General features: G+C 36.4%; 2 protein-coding genes across 9 annotated transcripts in view; one reads left to right on the top strand and one right to left on the bottom strand.

The window, feature by feature from the left end:
* The window catches only part of LOC5576646, a 387,639-nt gene that overhangs the window by 326,239 nt on the left and 33,435 nt on the right, over positions 1–27,965 (bottom strand). The gene's annotated exons all lie outside the window — the stretch shown is intronic.
* Positions 14,607–25,059, top strand: LOC110675817 (protein Hook homolog 3-like). 2 transcript variants are annotated; one of them, XM_021841664.1, is made up of 5 exons: positions 14,608–15,337; positions 23,651–23,941; positions 24,088–24,393; positions 24,490–24,689; positions 24,750–25,059. In XM_021841664.1, the coding sequence occupies exons 1-5, from the start codon at positions 14,696–14,698 to the stop codon at positions 24,958–24,960; spliced, it is 1,650 nt and encodes a 549-aa protein (XP_021697356.1). In that variant the 5' UTR covers positions 14,608–14,695; the 3' UTR covers positions 24,961–25,059. The 2 variants fall into 2 exon arrangements, with proteins under 2 accessions (XP_021697357.1, XP_021697356.1); XM_021841665.1 differs by lacking the exon at positions 24,750–25,059 and having other exon boundaries at positions 14,607–15,337; positions 24,463–24,612.

The following is a 27,965-nucleotide window of genomic DNA, read 5'->3' as shown; positions in this document are numbered from 1 at the left end:
GCTGTACCAATATGGACAAGCTGTTGTAATACCAGGAAGAAAGCTCTGCAGAGGATTCAAAATAAAATTTTGAAAATGATTCTGTAGCTCTCTCACTGGTATAGTACTATTGAGTCTCATAGAATATCCAATGTTGAAACATTGGAACAAATGTCGAATAAGGTGAGACCAACTTACCTGTAAAAATTCGTAATTGCTACGACAAATGAAACTCAGTGCCATGAATACTCTTGTTGCATGGAATAGATCATATTTTCACTTTCAATGCATTAGTCATAAGCAAACTAAACCCGACGTTAACGATCCTTCTGTGCATGCACTGCAATCAATTAGCTTGAAAGTGCGCCATCGAACGAAAGGCGAATCGCCATCGTCCATTTGAAATTCCGATGAAATATTCATGAATTGCATATATGCACAACGCGAAAACTTCCGCGGTATTGAAATTTCGCAGATGGGTTCTCCCAAGGCCAGCTGGTATGTTAAATTTCACGCTCTAACAGTTCCTACCGTTGCGGTGCTGTTTGGCTTGGCAAACATAGTTTCCGATGTGAGAAATATTTCAACGACATAAATCAGCAAACGATGCTGTGATTCTGTATAAAGTTGTAAATACTTCCTGGCAGCATCGGAGACCTGCGGAGGCTAAATTGGGCTCATCGTTGTGCATTGGATTCGCGATGGTCAGTGTCTTTCTGGCCATTCATCGCTGTATGCAAAACTACTTACGATGAAAGATTACAACAAGTAGAAGCTCGATAGAAGGTTCTCAAAAAAAAAATTGGAATCTACAGTGGTTTTAATTAATGATTATTATTATTAGGACAAATGAACAGTAAACATTGAACACGTAAACCCCCAATGTCTCAGATGACATATAAGAAGATTCTACAAAGCCTCAGAATTGTTTCTACAGTCTACTTAAAGGTTTCAAATAAAAAGTTTTTGGTTTATGTGGGAATATTATTAGTTGAATTTTGGAAGCATGAGGAGAAATCTTTCATTTTTGCAAGTATGAAGAAAAAATATCCAAACCTTTTTTGCAATCGACTACAGATGACACGCAGGCTTCGTCCTTTGGCAGAGAAACCTGTGTCATCCACAAACAAGGATTTTTGACATCTTTGAGGTAATTTAGATAAGTCAGAAGTTAAAGTATTGTATAATATTGGTCCAAAATGTTGCCTTGAATAACACCAGCTCTTACAGGAAATCAGTCAGACTTGGAGTTCTGATAATTAAACTGAAGTGTACGATTTGACAGATAATTATGGAATATTCCAACATTGTACGTTGGAAAATTGTTATTTTTTTTACAATTAAGTATTTATGCCAAGCACTGTCGAATGCTTTTTCTATGTCTAGAAGAGCAAGACAAGACCAGACACATTCAAAGTTCGATCAGCCGAATTGCAACAAGAGCAATTCCAGCTCAACTCACCAAATACTTTACAAGACAGACGTGTCATTAGTCATCTTCCCGTTTGCTTAGTATTTCATTGTTAATGAAACTATATGCCGTTTTGCTTAGTTTATATCTTCTCTAGTACCACTCTCACTCTTACTTTTATTATACTTCTATCTTTTGTTCTATTACCACGGTGTGCCAGAAACCGTTATTAACAGAAAAAAATGTCCAAGAATTTGGCACCCACCATTCGAAAGATATATCACTCGAGCATCTTTTCCGTGAATTTTAAAATATTCTAACGAGAGAATCAAAAGTTATCATGATTTGAAAGTTTTGAGCTCTTTTGGAAGGGAAATTCACATGCTTATGAATATTTCCTAACGGTGCATCATTATTAACTTGCAAACCAGCCAAATTATCACTAGCTTTGCATTAAGCATTCAAAACATGTGATATCCAAGCACCTTCTCTGCAAATTTGAAATCATTTGGTCGAGAAAATCTGAAGTTACAGTGATTTGTATTTTTATGATTATTTCTATGATGTTTATATAAGAGCTGATTTACATGCCTTTGTTATGAAAGTGTACATAATTAACAAATAACAATGTCTATAGGACTGACCTTCGGCATTCAAAAGATACAGTAGTCAATTATCTTCGCAGTTAGTTTGAGAATATTTTATAAAAAGACAACATAACTAGGGTACTTTGAAGTTTTGGAGTAATTAAGATTTTTTTCAATCGTCTGAAATAGTGTTGGCAACACGCATTTCATAATTTCGACACAAATTAACTTAACAGATTTGCATTCAACTTGTATCTTTTATTGAAGAAATCCAACTTTTCATTAAATCACAAGCAAATGGGTTCGTTTTTGTAAATTTTGTTTCATTTCCGCGCGTTTGGCGGGGCAGTGTTTCGTTATGGCCCAAATAAGCATATTGGTGAAACTGAATAATTTGAAAGTGGCACCTTGTTGCTCAGTCGAGTTTGGATTATCAACTGGTGAGATCGTTTTATTCTAGTGTTTTAAATAAGCTAAATATGATGGTTCACATTTTATTCATGACAGCGAAGGGGATACGTTTATATAAGTATTTGCTCAATTAATAGTCAGTAGGAGTTTATTGTAGAAATTGAGTTCGGTTTTGCGTCGTCCGATAGATTTGGCTGACGGTTTCGCGCATGTTTTCGTCGCCGGAATTTTTTTTTTTCCTGTTTCCAAGCGTCCTGCTGGGTAGTGCTTCGTGAAGCCCAAGCAGGACAGTTCGGTTTTGCGTCGTCCGATAGATTTGGCTCACGGTTTCGCGCGTGTTTTCGGCTCCTAAGATTTTTTTTTCTGTTTTGGAGCGTCTTGCTGGGTAGGTATTTGGAAGGCACAAGCAAGACGGTTTGTTTTCGGGACGCCAAGAAGTTTTGCTGTCAGTATCAGTTTTGTGTTCAGTCGAGGATGGATTACCAACTGGTGAGTTCGTTTCATTCTTGTGATAACACATATTTTCTTGAAAGCGTAACTTTTAAGTAATTTTAAAACAAACTTTGTATGGTTCGTCACTATAAGTGTCGGCATTATGTTTTTTTTCTTATACAATTTCAATATACATAAATATATTTGCCTCTTTTATACATTATTAAAAATTATCTTTTGAATTGTTCGACATTGTGAATGTTGACGTATTTTTTAAAACTTGTACCATATCGAGACAAAATGCACAGTAATACTCAAATGTAATTTTCAAACAAACTATGTATAGTTCGTCACTACAAGTGTCGGCATTATTCCTGTTTCATATAATTTAAAATATATACATGTAATTTTCAGTTTTCGTCATTAATAAAAACATCTTTTGAATAGAGTAGTGTTTGATCCTTCGACCTTGACACTTGCTCCTGCGGGGGCGGGCGATGGGGGCAGGATCAAACTTGTCGCGCGTCGTTCGCTCAGAGAAATGAAAAAGCGCCGCGGATCGCTAGTAGTGTTTGATCTATTGATCGCGTCGCTTGCTCTTGCGTGGGCGAGTGACGAACACTTGTTCGGCGTTTAATGCGATTATCGAATTATTTCGCGAATCCGGTTAGGCGTGATTATATCATGGCTCGCATCACCAAACATTGGTGACTCCCAGATCTTTACCTTATCCCACTAACCCAATATCCTCTCCATGACAACCGTGGAGATGCAGAGGTGATCTCGGTCTCTAGTAACAACGGTAGTCACACTAACATTCCTTCCCTTCCCCGATGACCGTAAGGACGTGGCCGGCGCCGTTATTGACTTTTAAATTTGAGCTCTCGATTTGTGCACATTGAAGAATGGGAAGCTAATCCCAAGCCCCATTCATTAATTCCCTGTGCAACTTCGATTGTTCTGGTCAATCACGGAGTAGCAACTACGAATTGTACGGTCATCTATGCTTATGCTTATGCTTATGCTTAGTAGGAGTTTATTGTAGAAATTAACCTTGTTTCATGTTTTGCAAATTTTGTAAATGCAACAAGCCTTATATTTCGTTTGGTTCCTTGAATTATTCGATACTGTAAGTGTCGACTTTTTCTTTTATATACTGATAGATTATTTTTTGGATTGATACTGCATGATTCATGCAAAATCTTTGAATGGTTCGTCATCAAAGGTATCGTAATATTGATCCTTCAGTCATGTTTTGGGCATAAAAAGGGTTACTTTTTATTTTATTATATTCATTATGTTGTTGACTTCATTATGTTTTGAGGGGAGATATAACAGGGTATAACCAGAGAAAATGATGTGATGATCCCTAGAACTATTGTAATTAAGCGTTTTTATTACCAAGACGAAACTTTAATATAACGTCTTCCAATTTTCCAAACTACATTGACTTATCGTGGAAGTGCAGAGGATTCCAACGGCTTACTCAAAGATAGTAACACGTAAATATTTATTCCATAACCCCAATTGACATGTATTCGGACGCAGCAGTACCGCGTCCTGCTTATTACAAGGAATGAGAACTCAATTACTTACACACTAAGAGTGGTGCGATTAATCCTAAGTAGCATCCGTTGGTTCCTTGTGCATGTATAGTTGCTCTTGTAATAACGGAGAAGCAACAGTAGGCGGTCATTCACGCTATTAAATCACATTGATCAACATATTGATAAGAATTTGTTGCAATTAGTAGTGGTTGAAACATTGAACATGGTAATTTAATAATCAAAATTTTATACAAAATTTATACTTCCAAAACTTCAAAGTACTTTAGTTATGTTGTCTCTAGATAAAGTATTCTCGAAGTAGCTGCAAAGATGCTTGAATAATACATCTTTTAAATGCCGAGTGTCAGTTGTATGGACATTTTTATTTGTAAATTCTGTGCATTAATATAACAAAGCCATAGAAAAGCTCTAATTTAAACTTCATAGAAATAATGGTAAATATACAAATCACTGTAACTTCTGATTTTCTCAACGTAATGATTGCAAATTTACAGGGAAAATACTTCGATATCACATGTTTTGAATGCTTAATGCAAAGCTGATGGTTACTTGGCTTGTTTACAAAAATAATTATGATGCACCGTTGAGGAATATGTATAAGCAATATCCCATGCAAAATAGCTCAAAACCTTCAAATCACTATAACTTTCGATTCCCTCGTTAGAATATTTTCAAATTTACCGAGAAGTTGCTTGAATACTATATCTTTCGAATGGTTGGTGCCGAATTCTTGGACATTTTTTTCTGTTAATAACGGTTTCTGGCACACCGTGATTACCTTTCAATAAAATATATATATTCATATTATCTTTCTTTCATTCCATGTTGTTTTTGAGTTCTTTCATACTAAAGTTATCATATATACAGCCATTCCATGAAAACCCGATCTAGTGGGTCACCGAACTCCGTGGAAATTTGCTATTTTGTTATCCGAAAAAAGGTACACGTGTTTTTGGATTTTTTTTATTGTGGTGACCAGAAAAAACGCGATTTAGCAAAATTTTTATTTTTTCAAAATTATAACTTTTAAACAGTTTGACCGACGTTCAATTTTCTTGGACGGCATGAAAGCTAAAAATTTTGACATTTAAAAAAAAAATAACAAAAATTGTTTTATTCTTGTTTTACATAAAAAAATCAAGAATATTCAGTTTTTCGTGTTTTGAAGGCCTCGGGACCAAAGGTGCTATTGCTGTTCTCATTTTTTTTTTGAAAGTTCAGTAAATTTTACGTTTACTGTCAAATTTTTAGCGATGTATGTTTTTTATTTTTTGGGATATATTTTTTTGGAAATAACAAATCTGTCATTTTTTATCGGCACACACTGTAAGTCTCACCGGAATATATTTTATATTTAAAAAAAACTAAACTGCTTTTGAACAGCTCTACCGATCTCCAATCTTTTTTATGCAATGAAAGCTTAAGATTTCAGCTCTTTAGAAATAAAATATAAAATTCTGAAAAAAATTGTAAGTAACAATATAAAAAGTTCTAGTTTTTTAGGAATTTTTTATATACTTTTATGTAATTTTTTTTAAAGTTTTATATTTTTTAAAAAAAGTTGAAATCTTAAGCTTTCATTCTATAAAAAAAGATTGGAAATCAGTTGAGATGTTCAATCAAAAGTTATGATATTTTTAAAAATGAAAAAATCTAATGCGATGAGACCTACAGTGTGTGTCAATGAAAAATGACTGATTTTTTATATTCAAAAAATATATCTCAAAAACTAAAAAAAACATACATCGCAGTAAACGTAAAATTTTCTGAACTTTCAAGAAAAAATGAGAACATCAATAGCCCCTTTGGTCTCGAGACCTTCAAAACATGAAAAAACGGATAATATTGATTTTTTCACGTAAGGACTGTTCATTTTATAAAGTGGACACTTTGTTTATGCTATATCTTTTTTATTTATTGATAAAATCGTAATCGGTTTTCTGTGTATCGTTGACCTATTATTCTAAAATGCTATGAAAATATAAAAGCATAGCATAGCATAGCATAGCATAGACTGACTGTACATGTCAATGGTTGCTACTCCGTGATTGATCGGAACTGGTAAGAATTGCACTACGATCCAAATGAATAAGGGATGGGAGTTTCCGCTTATTTTCGAAGTACAATTTTAGCAGATCTAAAATTATTGATCAATAACGGCGCCGGCCAAGTCCTTACAGTCAGTTGGGATGGGGAAGGAATGTTAGGGTGTAATGATTGTTGCTTCTAGAGACCGAGAATACCTCTGCATCTCCACAATCACCACGGGGAGGGTGTTTATTAGTGAGGGAGGAAAAGATCTGGGAGTCACCATTGGTCAGTGATGCGATCCATGGATAAGAAGGGAAAATACAACTTAAACTTAAAGCTAGTTTTGCATTTTGTCTCGAGAAGTTTTTCGGTAGAAGATATAAAATATACGTCAACATCCATTATGTCGAACCATTCAAAAGATGTTTTTAGTAATGGCAAAAAGAAAAATATATATGTATATATTTTAAATAATATGAAAAATTAACGATGCCGACACTTTTAGTGACGAACCAAACTTAGTTTGTTTGAAAATTACAGAAGAGTAACGCTGTACATTATTGTCTCGAGATGAACAGTTTCTGATAGGAGTTTTAAAATATACGTCAACATCCATAATGTCGAACCATTCAAAAGATGTTTTTAGTAATGTTAAAGAGAGAAAATATATGTATATTGAAATTATATAAAACAGGCATAATGCCGACACTTATAGTGACGAACCATTCAAAGTTTATTTGAACATTAAAATAAATAACGTTTTCATGAAAATATGTGTCATTATAAGCATGAAACGAGCTCACCAGTTGGTAATCCATCCTCGACTTAACACGGATATCTTTTCGCACTCACACAACGCGAACCGTAAAACAAACTGTCTTGTTTGGGCTCTCCGAAACACTGCCCAGCAAAATTCGCGGAACGAAAAACAATCCCCTGGCGTACCGAAAATAAACCGTCTTGCTTGGGCTCTCCGAAACACTGCCCAGCAAAAATCGCGAAACGAAAAACAACTCCCGGCGTCCCGAAAACAAAGCGTCCTGCTTGGGCCCTCCGAAACACTGCCCAGCAAAAATCGCGAAACGAAAAACGACTCCCGGCGTCCCGAAAACAAAGCGTCTTGCTTGGGCTCTCCGAAACACTGCCCAGCAAAACTCGCGAAACGAAAAACAATCTCCTGGCGTCCCGAAAATAAACCGTCTTGCTTGGGCCCTACGAAACACTGCCCAGCAAAACTCGCGAAACGAAAAACAACTCCCGGCGTCCCGAAAACAAAGCGTCCTGCTTGGGTCCTCCGAAACACTGCCAGGCAAAACTCGCGAAACGAAAAACAACTCCCGGCGTCCCGAAAACAAAGCGTCTTGCTTGGGCCCTACGAAACACTGCCCAGCAAAACTCGCGAAACGAAAAACAACTCCCGGCGTCCCGAAAACAAAGCGTCTTGCTTGGGCCCTACGAAACACTCTATTCTAAAATGCTATGAAAATATAAAATCTTTGAAAATGCTTTTGGTTGAAGAGCTAAATAGTTTTTCCAAAAACTCTTAAAAAAAGCTGTCCGTCAAAGTTTAACATTATTTTTCGCAAAACAAAAATCCTTATTTTTATGAACAAATTGTATGTTTGTATCCTTTACTATTCTTCTAAAGGTAAAGCTTTAAAAATATCAATTATATTCCACTATTCTATGACATTAGGTAACTTTAGTGATTTACCCATTTATGGCCAAATTTGCTGATACACCATCCTTTCACTCCCAGCAAAAGAGAACAGTAAAAAGCGTGTTCAAAACTAGTTTGGATTACTAAAGAAACTATATTAGTATAAACGAAAGCTAAATCGTGAGATTAAACTACAGTCTTAAGTATAAATTTTACTGTTTATGGTAGTTTTACTAAAAAGTCTCATACTTTTAAAATCATGTACGCATATTTATCGATCTACAGCAAATTGTAAACAGTTTTCTCCGAATTTTTCAATTGGTAATCTCAGAATAACATATTATGAAAATAATATGTGGAAAATAAAATCGATTTTATTACAGCAGTGTTGCCAATTTTGATGATTGTCAATGTACTTTGATAGGTCTTCTAAAAATAAAACAATTGTGTTTCTGTTGTGCTTTGAATGTGACGTGGGGACTTACGTAGTAACTCTATGAAAGCGTAAGTTATTTTTCATATAAATACTATATTAGGACTTCCGTCAGGACGTACTTTTACACAAAAAGTCCTACTCATATCAATTCCCATCAAATTTAAAAAAAAATTCTTTAAAAATATACGGGAAAATTGATTATATTATATCTGTAAAATTGTTGCTCCAAAAATAACTTGATTTTTTCCATCAGGCTTCTGATTGATGATGCTTTCGAAGAACAAGCCTTTTTTGAAAGTAGAAAATATAAATTATCGAATTTTCCAGCCAATTTCTTACAATCATTGATTTTGATAACCTCAAAAAATCGACCGATCTAATCGTTGTTCCATATTCGTGTGAAATTTAATTATTTTGGAGAATTTTTATTATCACAACATTGTACAATACTAGTCGAACGATGTGCAAAAAACCGATTGAAATTTCATTGATTAATAAGAAAGATACAGCATGCACAAGGTGTCCACTTTATAAAATAAACAGTCCTTAAAAAAACAGTTTTTGTGAAATTTTATATTTTTCTTGAAAGGTCATAATCTTAAACTTTCATGCCGTTCAAGAAAATTGAAAATCGGTCAAGCAGTTTAAAGTTATGATTTCTTAAAAAAAATAAAGTTTAGCAAAATCGCGTTTTATCTGGTTACCCTGTTTTGGAAATAGTCACCATAATAAAAAAAATCCAAAAACACGTGTACCCTTATTTCGGACAAAGAACAAAATAGCAAATTTTCACGGAATTCGGTGACCCACTAGATCGGTTTTTCATGGAATAACTGTATATACATATGATTCCTCATTCCACACTCCACACTCCACACTCCTCGCTTCTCATTCCTCACTCCTCATTCTTCATTCTTTACTGCTCCTTCCTCATTCCTCACTTCTCATTCCTCGTTCCTCACCCTACACACCTCATTCCTAATTTCTCACTTCTAGTTATTCATTCCTCATTCCACACTCCTCATGCATCTTCTCTTACTGGAGATGAACCAGCCTATGGCTGAAAATCTCGATCATAAGATAATAATAATAATCCTTTATTCCTCATTGCTCGCTCCTTATTCCTCATTCCCCATTTTTCATTCCTCATTCCGCATTCCTAACTCCTTACTTCGAACTTCTTATTCCATCCTTCTCATTCCTTATTCATCTTTCGTCACTCTTCATCTCTCGTTCCTCATTTCCTACTCCTCATTCCTCATTTCTCTCTCTTCATTCCTCATTACTGGTTCTAAGCTACTCATTTCTCATTCTTTACTCCTCACTCTTCAAATCTTACTCCTCATTCCTCATTACCCACTCATAATTCCTCACTCCTCTTTCCGCGTTTCTCATTCCTAATTCCGCATTCGTCACATCTGATGCGGTCAGGATCAATCGTGTTGCGCGTCGTTCCCGTAGCACGGAAGAATAGTTTCGCAGATCGCCTTAGTAGTGTTTGATTTCTTAATCGTATCGCTTGCTGTTGCCTTCCCCGATGACCGTAAGGACGTGGCCGTTAAAGTTTTAGCGCTCGATTTGTGCACATTGATGAATGGTATGCTAGTCCCAAGTCCCAATCATTCAATCTCTGTGCAACTTCGATTGCTCTGTCATCTATGCTCATGCTCATGCTCATGTTCACTCATTCCTCATTTCTTACACGTCATTCCTCATTCTTCACTCCTCATTCCTCACTCCTCACTTTTCATTAATTACTCCTCATTTTTCATTCCTCATTCCTCGTTTCATCCCCTTAACACTTCACTCATCATTCCTCACACCTCATTCCTCAATTCGCACTCCTCATTCCTTAAGGACTGTTTATTTTATAGAGTGGACACTTTGTTTTGCTATAACTTTTTGATTTATTGATTGGATTGTTTTCTGTACATCGTTCAACTATTATTCTACAATGATATAAAAAAAAATCTTACAAAATGCTTTTGGTTGAAGAACTAAATATTTTTTCCAAGAACTCCTAAGGAAAACTGTCTGTCAAAGTTAAGCATTATTTTTCGCATAACAAAAACCATATTTTTTTTATGAAGAAATTGTATGTTGGTATCCTAAAGGTAGCGCTTTAAACAAAAATATTCCACCGTTTTCTGACACTAGGTCATTCTAGTGACTAATACTTTATGGCCAAATTTGCTAAAGCACCATCCTTTTACTCCCAGCAAAAAAAAGTAAAAATCGTGTTGAAAAATGGTTTAGATTACTAAAGAAAGTATATTTGTATAAAAGAGAGCAAAATCGCGAATCTTACCCGCATTCCGAAAAAATGAATTTATGATATCTGGAAAATGGTTGCTCCAAAAATAGCATGATATTTTCCAGCAGGCTTCTGATTGATGATGCTTTCGAAGAACAAGCCTTTTTTGAAAATAAAAAATATGGATAGAGTAAGGTGGGGCAAAAGTTCGACCTTAGTGGTATAATCAAAGTTTCCAGGAAAATAATAGCAGATGAAACAAAACAAATACCATACAGCGAACCTTCAACATATTGGCTATAATTTTGCTGAACAAACTTGTGTCAAAATATTTACCAATTTTTAGTTATAACAGTTTAAAAACTGATTGTCTTAAACGAACTTTTGCCCCACCGGTGGGGCAAAAGTTCGAATCTAGTGTGGGGCAAAAGTTCGCTGGCTAAAACACAAAATATCAATACTTTTATGCCATGCATACTTTATACCAGCCGTAAACTTATGTTTGCCGAAAAATACACACTAAATTTTCATCAAAAAATGCCCAAAACAGGGTTAATTGTAATACACCCAAAAAATAGCAGTTTTTCGCAAAACTAAGTGAAAATGTAAAAATTTTTTGACATTTTTCGCACGATCAGGCAAATTTCGCTAAATTTGAAGATAATATGTAGATTTAAGGAAATTTGAAAAATTTTCCGTGGGTTTATACATGGGTCGAACTTTTGCCCCGCAGATTCGAACTTTTGCCCCGCTATGGGCCAAAAATTGATTCCAACTATTTATGGAAAAACTAATACACGTCAAAGCATCCTTATGATAGGCCTAGAAACGCCCTTACATACAATACTGAAAAATATTTTATCTTCATTTGGTTCCATGCATCTAAAGTTTGACCAAATATTACAATATTTACGTCGAAAAACAACAAATAGCCATAACTTTTCCAAATCTCAATCGATTTTTATGATATTTGGAGTGAAAGTCTCTTACTTAAATAACATTCGATCCACCATGACATTCCCAAGTTTTGATTTGATTTGAGCTAGAAATCTTAAAAAGAAACTCTTGCCCCACTCGAACTTTTGCCCCACTTTACTCTAGTCGAATTTTCCAGCCAATTTCTTGTAGTCATTGTTTTTGATAACCTCCAAAAATCTACTATTGTAAATGTTTTGCCTTATTAGTGTAAAATTCAATGATTTGTAGGGCTTTCTTATTATCACAATATTGTACAGCATAAGTCTATCGATGTACAGAAAACTGATTTCGGTTTCATTGATAAATTAGAAAGATATTGCATGTGTCCACTTTATAAAATGAACAGTCCTTAATCCTCATACCTCACTCATCTTTCCTCATTTCTCACTCTTCATGCCTCACTCCTCATGTCTTACTTCTCATTCCTCACTCCTCACGCCTTATTCATCATTCCCCACCCTCATTCCTCATTCCTCGCTCCTCATTTGTCATCTCATTTCTTATTCCTCAATTCTTTTTTTTCACGCTTCATTAATCATTTCTTACTCTTCATTCCTCACTCTTCATTCCAAATTTCTCATTCCTCATTGCTCACTTCTCACTCTTCACACTTCATTCCTTATTCTTCATTCCTCATTGCTTATACATCATTCTTCATTCCTTACTGCTCATTCATCATTCCTCACGTCTAATTTCTGATTTTTGAAAGTTATATTCTTATCTAGCATGAGCCCTAGATACTTAACTTCATCTGACCAATTTATTGGAACCCCTCTCATCGTGACAACATGTCTACTTGAAGGTTTTAAATAAAGAGCATTTGGTTTATGTGGGAATATTATTAGTTGAGTTTTGGAAGCATTAGGAGAAATCAATCTTTTTTCCTCATTCCTAACTGTTCACTACCTCTTTCCTCAGAACTCATACCTCGTTCTTCTCAGGGGAATTGATTTACCCTCTAGTTTATATTTTCTCAAGTATCCCTTTAAATTGTTATTTATTGGATCCATTAGAAAAACGTAATCCAATAACAATTTGATTAGTAAATTTTACACCGACTTGGACTGCTTCAGTCATAGTGGTGGCTTTGAACATTGCATCAATCATTAGATTCAATTTTTCAGTTAGAAAATTAAAATCAGAGGCAGACATATCACTTGAAGTGGGTACATTTGATGATTTTCCGTTAGAATTTTCGATAGACGAAGAGGCGGAGTAGAAGTTTCCTGTGGCGGCAGGGTTTTTTCCCATTTGATTTGAAACAATTAGAACGGTTACTCGTAGTACGGATAGGGGAGGAGTTTAAATTACCTGCTAAGATATCGGCATACGTTTTTTCTTGGATAGATCCATTCGAAATAAAAATATTTGAACGGCTACCCATCGAAAAAAAAAAATAGTTTGTGAATGAGCATGATTATGATCCATCTGATGGGTATGATTCTTAATCAAGCGATCGTTAACTGAAAAATGAGCATTGTTCGAAAATCTACCAGGAGAATTCCAGAAACGACCGCTATCGTTACAGGCATTATCGTTCATCTGCCTGGCACGAGCCTCGACGACTCACCTACGCGAAGGGCAATCCCAAAAGTTGGACTTATGGTTGCCTCCGCAATTTTCGCATACAAACCTTTTGCTATCTTTCTTTTCAGGGCAGCGTGAGAAGAACCTCCGCAAATCATGCATTTAGCATCCATGTGGCAATGTTTTGTACCATGACTCCACTATTGGCACCGACGGCACTGAGTGGGGTTCTGGTAATTTCCTCCAGGTTTCTGTAAATGTTCCCATGTCACACGGACATCGAACATAAATCTTGCTTTTTCTGTAGCTTCAATATTTTGTAGATCACTTTTATTAAAGTGAACTAAATAATATTCTTGAGAAAGCCCTTTCCGAACAATGCCAGATTAGTTTCTCTTTTACATAATGATTACTTGGACTGGGGAAAATCCAGGTAAATCATATAGTCCATTTTTGATCTTTTCAGCTGACTTATAGCCACTTGAGAGACCTTTTAAGACGACTTTGAACAAACTTTCAGTTTTGTCGTCATAGGTAAAAAAATTGTGCTTCTTCTCTTCAAGATGTTTGAGAAGAAGTTCGCGATCTTTAAGAGTTTCCGGCAAAACGCATCAATCTCCTTTCTTTGTGATTTTGGAAGGAAACCTCAAGTCCCCTAATGGAGTTCAAGATCTCCTGCCTAAATCCCCCAATTTCGGAACAATTGACCACGATAGACGGCACTCTTTGCTTTCTCACTTGAATCTAAGAGCCTGGGCTAAAGGCTGCTTCGATTTGGTGTTCGGAAAATTTGTCTAGAGCATCGAACTGATTGCTCATTTCGATACAATTATTCATTTCACCCGTGGAAGAAAGTTCGCATTCCAGGGAAGCGTCCTTTCTTCCATTCTTGCCACGTGTAGTGACAGTTTTAAGTCCCACTTTTTTGGAAGAAAGTTGTGAATTCAGAGATTCACCCTTCCTTTTGTTTGTAGTTGCAACTAAGAGACATTCTAAGAGGATTTTTTTCCCATGTCATGTTTTGAATTTTATTAAAGTGGCCAGATTTTTGATAGGCCAGCCACGCTAAAGGAATTTGCACTTCCTGCTCATTTATTAAAATCACAGTAGCCTCAGCTAAAACCTGTCAAATTTTCCTTACAATTTCCAAGTGCTCTCCGCCAGCATTCCGTCGCGCCAGCCATCATATATTTTTATAACAATATTCTGCATCCACGGGATCAATCATTGGGGAACAAATTTCCAAATTATTCGTAGAGACAACTTTATAAACAAAAAAAATGGAATCCAAAGGTAAATTTCGGTGGCTCTATGTTTGTTTGAATTATACTAATTTAATATAAATCTTAGAGCTGAAGACCACCAAGGAGATCATCTCAAAGATAGACTCGGGTGTGGCGAAGAAGTCTTCCGTCCTGACGATGATCAAGTCCCGCCAACCGAGTACACTATCGCGGACATCCAGCAGGCAAAGTAGCGTGAACCTTTTGGACCGGAGAGCGTCCAGCACCAGTGCCAACAAACCACGACCGGCAACTTCGTTCATATCGACTCGGGTATCGCAATCGTCCAATCCGAACATCGCCGTTGACGACAAGCTTCAGCTGAGCGTCCACCAATTGGGTAAGCTGCCGGCCTATCTGCGCAACAGGCGTCCGGCGTCGGCGATCGGTAAGCTAGAACGGAGTGAATCCTCCACCAGTCGAAAGTTGGACAAACCGAAGGAGGAACCGTTTCGGTTCAGCCCGGTTTATGCCGTAGCGAAAGACCTGCTGGAAGGACCGGGTAAAGTTTCTGCGAAGCCATACAAGGAGCCAGATGCGAATCTTGATGATTCGGGAATACAGCTCTGTGGTCCTCCGTGTGAGGGACAAGGTTCCGGAGATGCGGCTCTCCAAGAAGCGGTTCTATTGGCAAGGGACCTTGACTTGAAGGAATTGGTAGGGAAGACCCGTCAGCTGAGCGATGCATGCGATCGCAAACAGGAAAGGATCGTGCAGCTGGAGGCGGAAGTAGCTGCCCAGGGTAGGGCGGTTCAGGAACGGGATGAAGATATTCAAAAGGTGAGTGGCACGGGAGTCTATGGGACAAGCTTCTCGTTGAATGCGAATGAGCACAAGCATAGGTGACCTACAATTCGTAGTTGCTACTCCGTGATTGTCCACAACATTCGAAGTTACACAGAGATCTAATGGAAAAGGCATGGGATAAGCTTATTATACTCAATGTGCATGTGTCCTTATGGTCAACGGGGAAGGGATGGAATATTAGTTAGACAACCATTGTTATTAGAGACCGAGTATACCTCAGATGTCATGGAAAGGGTATTGAGTTAGTGGGATAAGGTAAGGATCTGGGAGTCACCAAAGGTTAGTGATACATTCCGTGATATATTCACGCCTTACCGGTATTACTCGATCAACGCATTTTACGCCGAACAAATGTTGTTCACTCATCCCCGTAAGAACAAACGACAATACCAAAGGATCAAACACTACTCTAAGGGAAAAGCTTCTCGTTGAACGCTTAAAAGAAGTTCTTCGAGGATTCCTCCAGATTTTTTTTTATTAAGGAATACTCCTTCCCTCGATTTTCCGTATCACGATATTGGTTAAAGAGCCATAGTTAAATTTGGTTTTCATGACTAACTCGATGGTCCCTTGGATCACATTTGCACTGCTGTTGTGTTCTGTCAAACAATCAAATCAATTTCAATACTTTAACTTTACTTTATTCATCCGAAAATCATTCCAAAGGTATGTCTAGGACTTCCTTCATCTATTTATCAAGGGAATGCATTCTTTCAGAAAATTTCCTAAATAATCCTGCAGAAGATTCTATAAGGAACTCTAGAAGTTCTTCCAGGCATTCCATCAAGTGTTACTCCAAGCATATCTTCTGATATTCCTCCGGTGATTTCTTCAATAACTTCTTCAAGGATTTGTTAAGTAATTTCTTTAAGCATTCCAGCAAGAATGCTAAAGAAAACATTCGGGATTCCCTTAAAGTAGTATCGCAACGAGCTTCCCGGAATTACTAATCATTTATCCGTCCTTCAGGGATGAACTTCAGCAACATTTTCTCCACATATTCCTGTTATCAATTTCCAAGTGAACTTCTCAAATTTCTTCATATTTTCAAAGAGAATTGCTCTAAATATTTCTTCATTTCTAACAGAATCCCTAGAGATATTCCTACAAGAATTTCTCTAGAGATTCTTCGGAAAGTTCTACCTACGATTATCAGAGACTTCCAAGTACTGTAAAAACGGGGTGTAGTAAATCACTGTGTAATGTATGCTGAAGCTTCCAAATAATGTAAAACTAATACCGCTGGTTTTACTTTTTGATTTGATACGAATATTTGTTTTTAGGTATGCGGCTATTGGTACATCTACCCTATAACAATGAAAACCATTTTAAGAAATCAAAAAGTTAAGTTTCTGATGCCGGTGTGAAGTTGATCAAGTACTGCGCTGCCGTTCTACGCATATTTATCCCACGGTCCATAAGGTTTACATATGGGAATATGGGACAAGTAAACGCAGAAGGGCAGTTCGATAGGTTTCAAAAATAATAAGATATGCTACTCACTAAATTTGAAGTCACTGAATCTGAATACAGTCTTACAATCAGATAATTAGGTCAATTTTAGAATTAAATTGTGTGTATTAAAAAAATAAGCCACTTTTAACGCCTAGACGTAGGCAGCTTTCTTTGAAAGTTACAGTGTTAACAGGTCACAAAATGAACAGTTTTTGTGGAATTCAATTTGTATCCTCAAATCCTCAAATGCAAATTCGAAACTGGGTTCAGCAAACTAATCTAGAATGTATGAAACACTTTATTTAAATTGTGTCTTATAATGGATTAGGCAATAGTCGGTTGTTTAGAGAAGAACCTTTCAACTATTTATCAAACATTTCCTAAAAAATATGTTTTCCATGGTATAATTAAATTCAATGTCAAAACAAATTAAGGAAAACCAAGTGAAGCTAAAATATAATGTGACAACACAGAAATTTTGATACAGTGGGATTCCGTTTTTGGCAACAAACTCGAAATTTTCAGTTGCCTTGAGATTTTTCATGCGTGAGTTGTCAATCACGCAACTCAGCAGCCAAAAAATCATGGATGAGTTGGCTCACCTTTTTGACTCATTGTCTCGTATTTCCACAGTTTACTCACACATGGCAATAATTTCTTGTTAGTCTGGTAAAATTATAGTAATCCTTTCTAACGTAAACAACAACATTCGGGTTTCACGAATTTTTGACGGGTTTTGCGACTGAATATTTTTTACGGTTTGAGTTGATTGGGTGATTTTGCATCAAAATCTCAAGCGTGAGATTTGCGAAGCAGATATCTAATGAGTTTGCACTCACGGGAGAGCGTATTGATTGAGGTTTGAGAGTGAATCTATCAACACTGGGGGCGAGATCATAAGTTATGCGAGATTTCTTGAAATATGCATGAACATACGGTTGAAACAAATAAATCTATCACTGTATTATCAAACAAAGACGTATTTATAAAAAATGCTCTGGGTTTTACAAGACTGCGTGAGTTTTTTAATTGATTGAACATTCAGGACCACATCAACTTTAACTCTCCTAAAATTTGACAAAATTTGATAATGGCTTCTTCAATTTGTTTCTGACAACGTAAAGCATTTCATAACGAATGATTGACTGCAAATAGTGCACACATAAACAGCTATATCTAATGATCCATAAACACGACGCGTTTTGTTTTAAGATGTTGAGCTTGATACATGTTAAAACTCCTTTATAAAATCAACGGAAATCTACAGGATCCTGCTATGAATCCTTTAAAAACTGAAGGGAATATTTATGTAGGGGAATGGGTGGTAAAATGAACACCTTAAGGAAATCATCTTGTTTCTGATAGAAAACGAGGAATTTGTATAGTTCAACCGCACAACATCAAAAATAGGGATGTAATCTATAGCAGCTACATGGATTCAGACTAAACCAGCTAAATTTTCACATATTTTCATCGCTATCAAAAAGCGATGCAAATGTTCATTTTACCTGCATTATGTGGGTAAAATGAACAGCGGTTGGTGGTAAAATGAACACCATGCAAAAAACGTGATCAAAACAAACATTTCTGAAAATTTTCATTGCCCCACCAAAAATACAGCCAATTATGATTGTAACCCATTCAAAAATAATTCTAAAGGTAAGGTACCGTGGGGTTAGTGGTGTCGGAATCAGCCATTCTGATCCGAATCAACCACCGGATGGTCACTCACGCCGCTTCCGATTCACTCCTCAAATTCACTTTCTTTTTTTCACTCCACTACTTCTTCAGCTCCACAGCACCAAGCGACTGTACTGTCCAAATTCAATCTCCAAACTGACTGTCGTCTTCTGATTCGCGCTGCCAAAGTTTTCCGAGTCCTCACGACGTCGACGGAAGCACGATGTCGAAAGCTTTTTGAGACGGAACGAGTGTACTACTTTTAGTACTTATCTTGCATGCCTGCCTGCACTGAAACCATTGTCGAACTGATATTTTTACTTTTTTTTTTAAATATTTTTTTTTTGTATCTGAACTACTGCTATTCCTACAAGTGGATACAGAAAAATCAATAGTCAACTTCATTATTATGTACAGCTTACGTGAATAATGTAATTCAAACTTTTTTCTGTGGATAACAAATGAGGGACTATTATACTTCAAATCATCATTTATTTAGATTTTTCTGATTTTTATGTATTGAGTATGAGGGACTTGAAAATTTACGCCAAACGATCCACTTACTCCACCACTATTTCTATTCTCAAAACATATATGGTGTGATTATGTATACTCAGAATGAGATTGCTCTCGTTCTTGTTATTAGTGCTAGTTATGTCATGATTTGATACTTTAAAAATTAAAAAGTGTCTTAATTATATGATTAAGAATATTAATACAGTAGTTCACACTTATTCGAACAAAAAAAAACATTGTAGCTAGAATTATTTGGATAAAATTCTTCTATATATTTACAAAAGTTATACTGAAGTATTGTAGGATTATTCCCAACGAAGTTTTCGAAAAACACTGGTAGTTTAAAAATATTAGTTACATTTATGTTAGAGTAACAAACTGAAATCTTCTTATTCTATTTATGAATGTATTTCTATTATCTGTCTAGAGCAATTTATATGGTCAAATAAGGTACGATATTATGTTTTCAATTGGAAAATTAGTATATTTTGCTCCTTTACAACTCAGCTTTAATAAACCACGAAAAGTTTTGTTTGAATTTTGCAATATTCATTCTCTTATATTTTCTTGCACCAGAAATGTTAACATAAATTTTAGGTGTAATAATTCAAATTTTCTATAGTCAATTAGACAAATTCAAGCTAGTAATGAGAAAAAGTAAAAACAAAACAATATTTGCGAGTATTCAAACTTAATCAAATTATCGTAAGCAGTCTGCCAATAAATTATAGTAATACTTGATCCACTTACCCCACCCCATTAAAAAGTGGGGGTAAGTGTATCATGTCCAATATATCTGTATTTATTTATAAAAATCACATATTTTTCATTGTGATTCATTCAACAAGAACTGAAATGTTCACCATGCGTTGAAAAAAATAATAGAATTTTAGTTAAGGCAGAGGTACAATGGATTTTTGATTGACTGAAAACAATTTTGAAATCAATTGATTTTTGCAGCCAACAAGTTTGCTTGTGTTAGTGTACGTGTAGTACCAGTTTTGCATTAGTATCAGTGTGGACGTAAGAACATAACCTAAAACGATGCAATGGTGCAAAAACATTCAACACATTCAAGTATTTATGCTCAATATGGACAAATGATCCACTTACCCCACTGATACACTTCCCCCACTGTACCTTATCAGATTTGACATCATATCATAGCGATATTCCCCTCACTGAAAAACCTCAAGTCATCCGAGCTACAAGTTACGTCAGTTCTAATTTTCAAACGTTGTTTTCTAATATCTTAGTTTTTGTTGATATTTTCACTTTAATTGACCTCCGTATCAACTCAAACACTCAGATTTATGCTCTAAATCGTCCGTGCGTGATAAAAATTAATCGAAATTTGTTTTATCTCGGTAAAAGGCACAGTGTTCATTTTACCACCCCTGTTCATTTTACCATCACTTCCCCTACTCGCCTAGAATTCTCAGATGTACCAGATTTGCTGGTGTGTCTGAAACATACTTTCGGGAACGTGAGTTCCGGGGGGATTCGTGAGTTCGAGTCTCACTAGAACTCGTATTTTTTCGCAAATTCATGTCTCAATTTGTCAAACAAACACACTGTGTCTTCTAATTACAAGTTCCCAAAAGTTTGGAAGTTTGAGTGGACCATTATAGTAACCATGAAGTTTCGTTTTCAGTATGGTTCCATGCAAGATTTCTTAAATGGAGGTTTAGCAATCAGTGGGTTCGAAGTGAGGTCAGCTGCGGGGAAGGTGGAGTGACACCTGGCGAGTATGTTTGCATTTATCGTTTCTATGGGATTGTTTACCATAGCAAACAAATCTTACCGGAGAGTTAAACTTTTCTTCCGCTTTCATGAGTGGAATTTGTGTTTCATTTCGTGTTTCGTTTGTGTTTGAAATTATGTAATAAGCGATTTTAAACTTGAAATCTTGAATACAACTTTTTCTAGCATCCTCTAACCAAAACAAACTTGCCAGCTGTCATCTGGAATTTCAACATAGCGTTTGCAGTATTCTGACAGATTGATCTGCCTCCCTTTTAGATACCTTGGTTCTATGAGTCGATATCGAGTCAGCATTTATGCTGACAATTATGAGTGGCAAGCACTTTTCGGGGAAAGGGGCTGTTCGGGAAAACGGGACATTCGGGGAATCAGCGTTCTGGGAAACGACATTCGGGGAAAAGCAACACAACCATTGTTGTTAGAAATTTCGCCCCCTTTCAAACTTTTTACGCCCAAATTCAGTTTCAACATATTCGCCACCTTGGACCTAAAAATCACCCCAAGGAATCTTTGTCTTAGATGACCCTATAAGGTTTCTTTTAGGAAATTTGTAAAGTAATCATATCAGCAGAGCTGTCAGATGATTTGATAGAAAATCTGTATCCACGAGGTTAAAAAATCTGTGTCCCATACAAAAAAATCTGTGTCCATACAAAAATTGTTGAAAGAAAATCTGTGTTCCATACAAATTGAATCTGTGTCAGAATAAAAATATCTGTGTAATACAGAGAAATCTGTACATCTGGCAGCCCTGCGTATCAGGCATACTTCCACGACACTTCTCAGGGGAGGTGACCCATTTCGCATAACGACGTTTGGCATAATTGACGTTTCCCATAAATCAGTTTGTTATAAGAACAGGCAGCATTTTGAGGCTAAGTAGCCCGTCATTTGTTTTGGCATCAATGACGACTTTTCAGCTTGCATATCAAAGTGATAGAACTCAGTCTTGATAGTTTATATTGACTTGAAAAAGTATCACTGTACGCGCATAAAGTATGCTGATTCTTTTTCAGATGTGCCAGTGCAAAAGCAACTGATTTTCTTTGATTCGAGCAACAATCATCAACGAAGCGTACAATTTTCAATGGCGACCTACTTCGCCTTAATGATTTTCTTAATGCTAAACGCCCATTACGCGAAACGTCCACCTATGGAATTATGCGAAACCGTCTTTATGCCCTTTTCTCAGGGACTTTTGAGAATATTCCATACATTTCTTCAGGAATCTTACAAGTAGCTTTTTTATCGAGTATCTTAACAAATTCCTCTAGAAATTTCTACATATATTCCCTCCCGGGAATCCTCTATGATTTTCTTCCATGTAAAATAATCGACTTGCTTTGGACAAATAGTTACGCGTATATTATTTGGTCTTCTACAGCCAAATCAATTGGAAGTGGTTAAATTATATACGCGTAACGCTCTGTTCGAAACACAACAACAAACCCAGATTTGAGCCAGGATCAAAGGAATTCAGAAACCATTCCAAGGATTTCTCCAAACATTCTTCCAAATAATTCTTCTGAAGATTCCTGTCAGAGTTCCTCAAAAAATCATTCCCGTATCCTTCTCAGTGCAAATAATTCTCTGGAGGATTGAATTAAAAATAATTTCCTAGGACGATTTTTTTCAGTATCATTCTCAATTTTCTTATGCATTCCATCGAGATTTAGTACAAAAACTTCTCCATGAATTCTTTCATAGATTCTCTAATTTATTTCTCTGCAAATTCCATCAGGAGCTTCTGCAAAACTTTTTTTCGAAAAAAAACCTAAAAATTTCCAAGAACGGACCTTCAGATACTAAATAGGCTGTTCTAGTATGTAGTTCATTCTACATTTTGTCAAAATCTAGAAAAAAATCAATATCGCTTGAAAATTTCAGAATCAGTTTTTCTAAGCAATTCACCTAACATCGAGAACCGCAAAAACTGTGAAATGTTTGTCTTCTGACACGATGACATTTCTTCTGGTACTTTTTCAAGTATTCGTGAATGCAATTCTTCAAGAATATCTTGAAGAGTTTATCTAGCTGAGCTCATAATTTTTCTGCTATTTTCCCAAGTGTTGCAGTAAGAATTTCTTTATGTAGTCTTACAGAAATATATCCAAGAATTCAAACAGATATTTCTTTAAATATTCTGCCAAGGATTTAACTGAAAATTTCTCATGAGCTTCTCCAAGAATCATTTAAGTTATTTCTCCCGAATTTCTTCTAGTAATTCTCCAGAGAATCTCTCAGGATTTCCTTCTTTGAATTTCTTATGGAACACTACCACAGAATTCGAAAAGCATTCCTCCTGGTATTCCTTCAGAAATTCGTCCAGAAATTCCTGCAATAATTCCTCAAGCAATTCATTTTGGGGGTTCTTTTAAATTATTTTTCAAAGAATTCACTGGAAAAACTCATTATGGATTTATCGACATTCTATTGATTCAATTGTTCTAATGAAAACTATTCCAAAGATTATTTCAACAATCTCTTCATTCGATCTTCCAAAAATTTCCCAAGTAAATCCATTGAAAAAATCTCCAGATATTCCTCTGGGGATTAAAATATTCTTGAGGCAATATTTCTGATGATTCGTCTGGTAATTTATGGATTGTACTTGAAGTTCTACTACAACCGCCAGCAATTCCTGAAGAATTCTAATAAGATGCACAGCTACTTGGGCACTTCCATGATTCACTTTGGCAAGAGGGGCTTTTCTCGGCCGACTTATCTGAAACTTTGCAAAAACACTTTAGTACGACGCATTTTGTGGCCAAATATGAGTTCAGTAGCTTAAAAAAAAACATTACCGAAGTAAATCAAAAATGCCAAGATAGATAGGTTCCGGCTCCCTATACATTTACTATTTCGCCACAGATGAAAAGCGCCATGAACAAGATAAAATCGCTATCGAACAATCGAGACACGGTCGCCCGGGAAGGCCTATCGGAGCTGGAGCAGAGGCTTGACGGCTTACAGAAGGAACTAACCCTAAAGTGTAACGATCTGAATCGGTTCAAAGATAAAAACTCCAAACTAAAGCAAAAACTAGCGGAAGCTAAGGCAACGGTTGAAGAACGAGACAACAGAATATTTGAACTGCTGGAGAAGGACGCTGCGCGAGTGGAGGAAATCAAGGCAATCAAAGAGCTCCGCGAGGAATTAAAGGTAACAATTCATAAATGTGGGCCAACAGTTGAAAGTATCGTATGAAACATAGGTCATTAACTGCGTTTTTGCAAAGAATGTTATTCTCATTTGTTTTGCGAAAAATATTTATCCCTCGTCCGGTCTAAATAATTATTTGATTTCAGCAACAACTGTCCACGCTACAAAACGAACTATCTGCGAAGGACTCCCTAATAGCCGATCTCCGGTCCCAGGACCCCGTCAAGATCGCCCAAACGGAACTGGAGGCCTATCGGGTGGAAGTGGCGTCTCTGCAGCAGGAAGTCGAACAGCTTCGCTTCGAGAACCGAACGCTCATCAGTGTGAAAAAGCAGGACGATGTCATACTCCAGATCCGCACCAAGTTGCTCGAGAACATTGAAAGAAACCGGGATGCCTTTAGGGCCCAATGCGAACGGATGTGCCACAGTTGCATCGAAGGAGACCGAGAGGTAGGTTTCTATGGAACTTCTTGAGAAAGTTTACGAAATGAATTCGAGGGTCTACTAATACTCATTCAGATGTTACATTTGCAATGAAATTTCAAGAATGGTTGTTCCGGGCAAACAATTTCACGGTCGCTGGATGTTATTTTCGAAGCTTTGGCTGAAAATCAGTGGCAGCGCTATGAGGGAGATCAAATTTTCAGTGAAGCGGACGATGAATGGAATGGCAACGGGTTGAGCGACCAGCTACAGAATATGACAAAGGTTCTTGCAAAGGAAAACCAAGAAATGCTAGATTCTGTGTAAGTAAGGATTTTCCAGTATGTGAATCGAAATTAAGCGTCAATCTTTTTTGTTCTCAGGAGGTTTAAATGTGGTGAAGAATTTCTGAACCAGAAACGTGAAATTACTGTTGAAAACAGTAAGAGTGATGACGTCGACCAAATAAATCCCGAGGAAACGAGAGAACAACACCAAGGAAGCAACAAACATGACAACAGCGAAGAACAAATTACGAGCAGGACTATTTATGATAATCAAATTTCATGTGATGAGCCGCAGAATATGAGATAAGTGGTGAGATTATATTTTTCATGGAATAGTTATCGGAAAACGCATCTTATTTTTTATGAATTGTGAATGCCCTTTAAATATATAATGGAAGCAAAGTTTCTAACTATGCTTCCCAATATAGTACCGATATGCAATATGTCCTAGTAGTTGAAATAGACATCCATTGCTGCACAATTGTAAACTTGATTAGAAAAACAAAAATTTCCTTGGCTGTTTAAAGTTACTCAAGATGTCGAAATAGTTTGGCAGATTTGGCTTAGTTATGATTACCTTAAGATTCATTTTTGGCTCTGATTCCAATGAATTACCTGAAAATAGATAAGGAATGAATTAGTACATGCTTTACTATCATATATTACATTGTACATTTATATTTGTGGTTATAAAAATTCTAACTGTTCCTACTCGCATAACAGTCCTATTTTCTATGGGATTTCCTATATAAATGGGACTGTTATGCGAGAGGAGGCTGTTATGACATGGCATATTTAGTGCAGGAAGTCTACGATGGATTTTTGGATTTATACCGCTTTGCATAGTTGATTGGCATGAAACAATCGACTGCCATGTAAAGGAAGAAACCTAAAAGTTTGTATGCGCAAATTGCGGAGGCAAATAAGTCTATCTTTTGGGATTGGCTTTCACGCAAACGAATCACTAACGCTTGTACCAGACAGATGGAAGGCAACGTTTTTCGTAGCCGGAGTTCCCTAGGCAAAATATTCAACTATTCTCATTTTGCGGTTGCTTAATAATCATACTCATCAGATAAATTACAATTATGGTCATTCACAAGCTAATTTTCATCCATCGGTAACCGTACGAATCTTTTGAATTCGAATCGAAATACCCAAGAAAATTCCTGTTCCAATTCCATCAGAGGAAGCGGGTGACTTCAAAAACATATTTACGAATTTTATACAAATTGATGATTATACACAACCTCTTTACCCTTTTTGCATGAAACGTTAAACTATTAAAATCGGTGGTAGGTCATTTGGCATAAAGTCGTTTGGCAAAATAGTCGTTTGGCATAATGAGTCTGAAACCAAAAATTTCTTAAGATGTCATTCGATCTTACGTTTCTATTGAATGTTTCTGAAGATATCAGGTTTGTTTTGGAACCAATTGATAAAAAATGATACTTATTCAAAAACCATATGCTCTTGAATAAACTAGAGCATTTAAGGAAAGTTATTGCCAATAGTATTTTATCATTTATCCTGAAATTACCCTTTTTCCAATAATCCTTCTTTTGAGTTTCGCTATTGGAATGAATTTTTGCACTGAAGATTTATATATATTTAGCACGATTTTACCCTTCTTTCAATCAAGGAGATGTAGGGTTGTGAAGGAGAATGTGGGGTCGTAACGGACTTTGATTTCAGGTTGGCCGATTGCGCTGCAGAATCGTTACCCGTTCGGTGGCGTAGTTGGTTAACGTGCCCAGTCTAGCGTACTGGGAATCGTGGGATCGAAGTCCACCAGAACGATTCCATTATTTCTCACAATTATACATCTCAATTAGTTCAAATTGACTTTTGTGTCTACCAACTTCAGGTTTTTTCAAAACATCGTCGGCTGGTTTAAGCCGTAATACACATGTTAATCCTAGTTGCGAAACATTCTATTATCTTTATTTTTTACATAGGAGAAGGTTTTGACCGTGATTGTTTTAAATTATTATTGTTTTATGGCTATATCGGTCATGCGACTCAAAGGTAAAGGGAGTCTAATGAAGCAAATGATGGAAACGAATAGGTGCATAGGTGTCGCAAGGGAGCGACAAGATTGAAATTTAATTAGGTGGTGAAAATTGAGCAAGCCATTTTAAAGTCAGTAAGCATCGAAGCGTCCTGTATTTTGCCTAGCTTCTCTACTGGAAAAGGGTTGGCTCAAAGCTTTGAGCTTTGCTACCAACACAGGCAAAATACAGGAGGCTTCAATGTGCTCTTATACTGACGGCAATCAACCGAACGGTTCTATCGATCGATGACTGATATTGGGAATTGACACGCAGTCAGAGAATTTGTCTCTTTCATGTGTGCTCTTCCCGCCAGTCACCACATGATCCAGTTAGAACTGCATTTTTCTTATTAGCAAAATTTCATATACATAGGAGAAGACTTTGCATTGCAAGACGTGCTGTTAGAATGATAATTACTGGAAAATGAGAGCAAGATTTTTTGTAGTTTCATTGATATTCTTGTTTGATCTGGCGTTACTTCTTGAGAAAAAGTTACACATTATGCATTATGGGTCAAAAATGACCCATGGCTTTGAAATACTCTCAAAAATCAATTTTTGAATTGATATTTGTTCTTTAGTTTTATGCGAAAGATATGAAACCGGATATTTTTTGCAAGTTTGGCCACTCTGAACTTTAACGTAAGGGCACATAGTACCTGTTTCAGAAGAAACTGGTACATATTATATCCAGAAGTTTATACGACGGTTCAAATGTCATGATTTACAAGAGCACTAAAGGATACCAACAATCAGATTTGGCCGGGTTTGGTCGGAAAATTCCGAAACCGGTTCCGGTAGGGTGTGTTGTGGACATTTTCAGATCATCATATAGCACCATCATGCGACAGCTCAAAGTTCATGATTTTTCATCCAGATCACCATGCCAAATACCAAACGACGGATTCCACGCCAACTCGACACGCAATTGGCAGCACCCCTTCAGAATTCAATAAAACTTTCTGGATGTCAAAAATATGTGAAACTAAGATACTTTGCATATTTTGTTTTTTTTTTTTCAAAATCGATCTAGACTAATATCTGGAAAGGGTCAAAGTTTTTTTACTTTTTTTATAAACTCGTATAACTCGAAAACGGTAAGACCTACAAAAAAGTGTTGTATGGGGGACTGTCGTGAAAATTCCTGACGTTTTAGAGAAAAATATTGAAAAAATTTCCTACACTGAAAAAAAATTCAAAACTTTAGAGTCGATTTAAAAAAAAACGGCCATTTCAAATTTTGATCATCCTTAAGCAAA

The sequence above is a fragment of the Aedes aegypti genome, chromosome 2 (assembly GCF_002204515.2).
Source record: "Aedes aegypti strain LVP_AGWG chromosome 2, AaegL5.0 Primary Assembly, whole genome shotgun sequence".
In the NCBI taxonomy this organism is placed as follows: Eukaryota; Metazoa; Arthropoda; class Insecta; order Diptera; family Culicidae; genus Aedes; species Aedes aegypti.
The sequence above is the reverse complement of the archived record's forward strand: the minus strand, read 5'-3'. Positions and strand labels throughout refer to the sequence as shown.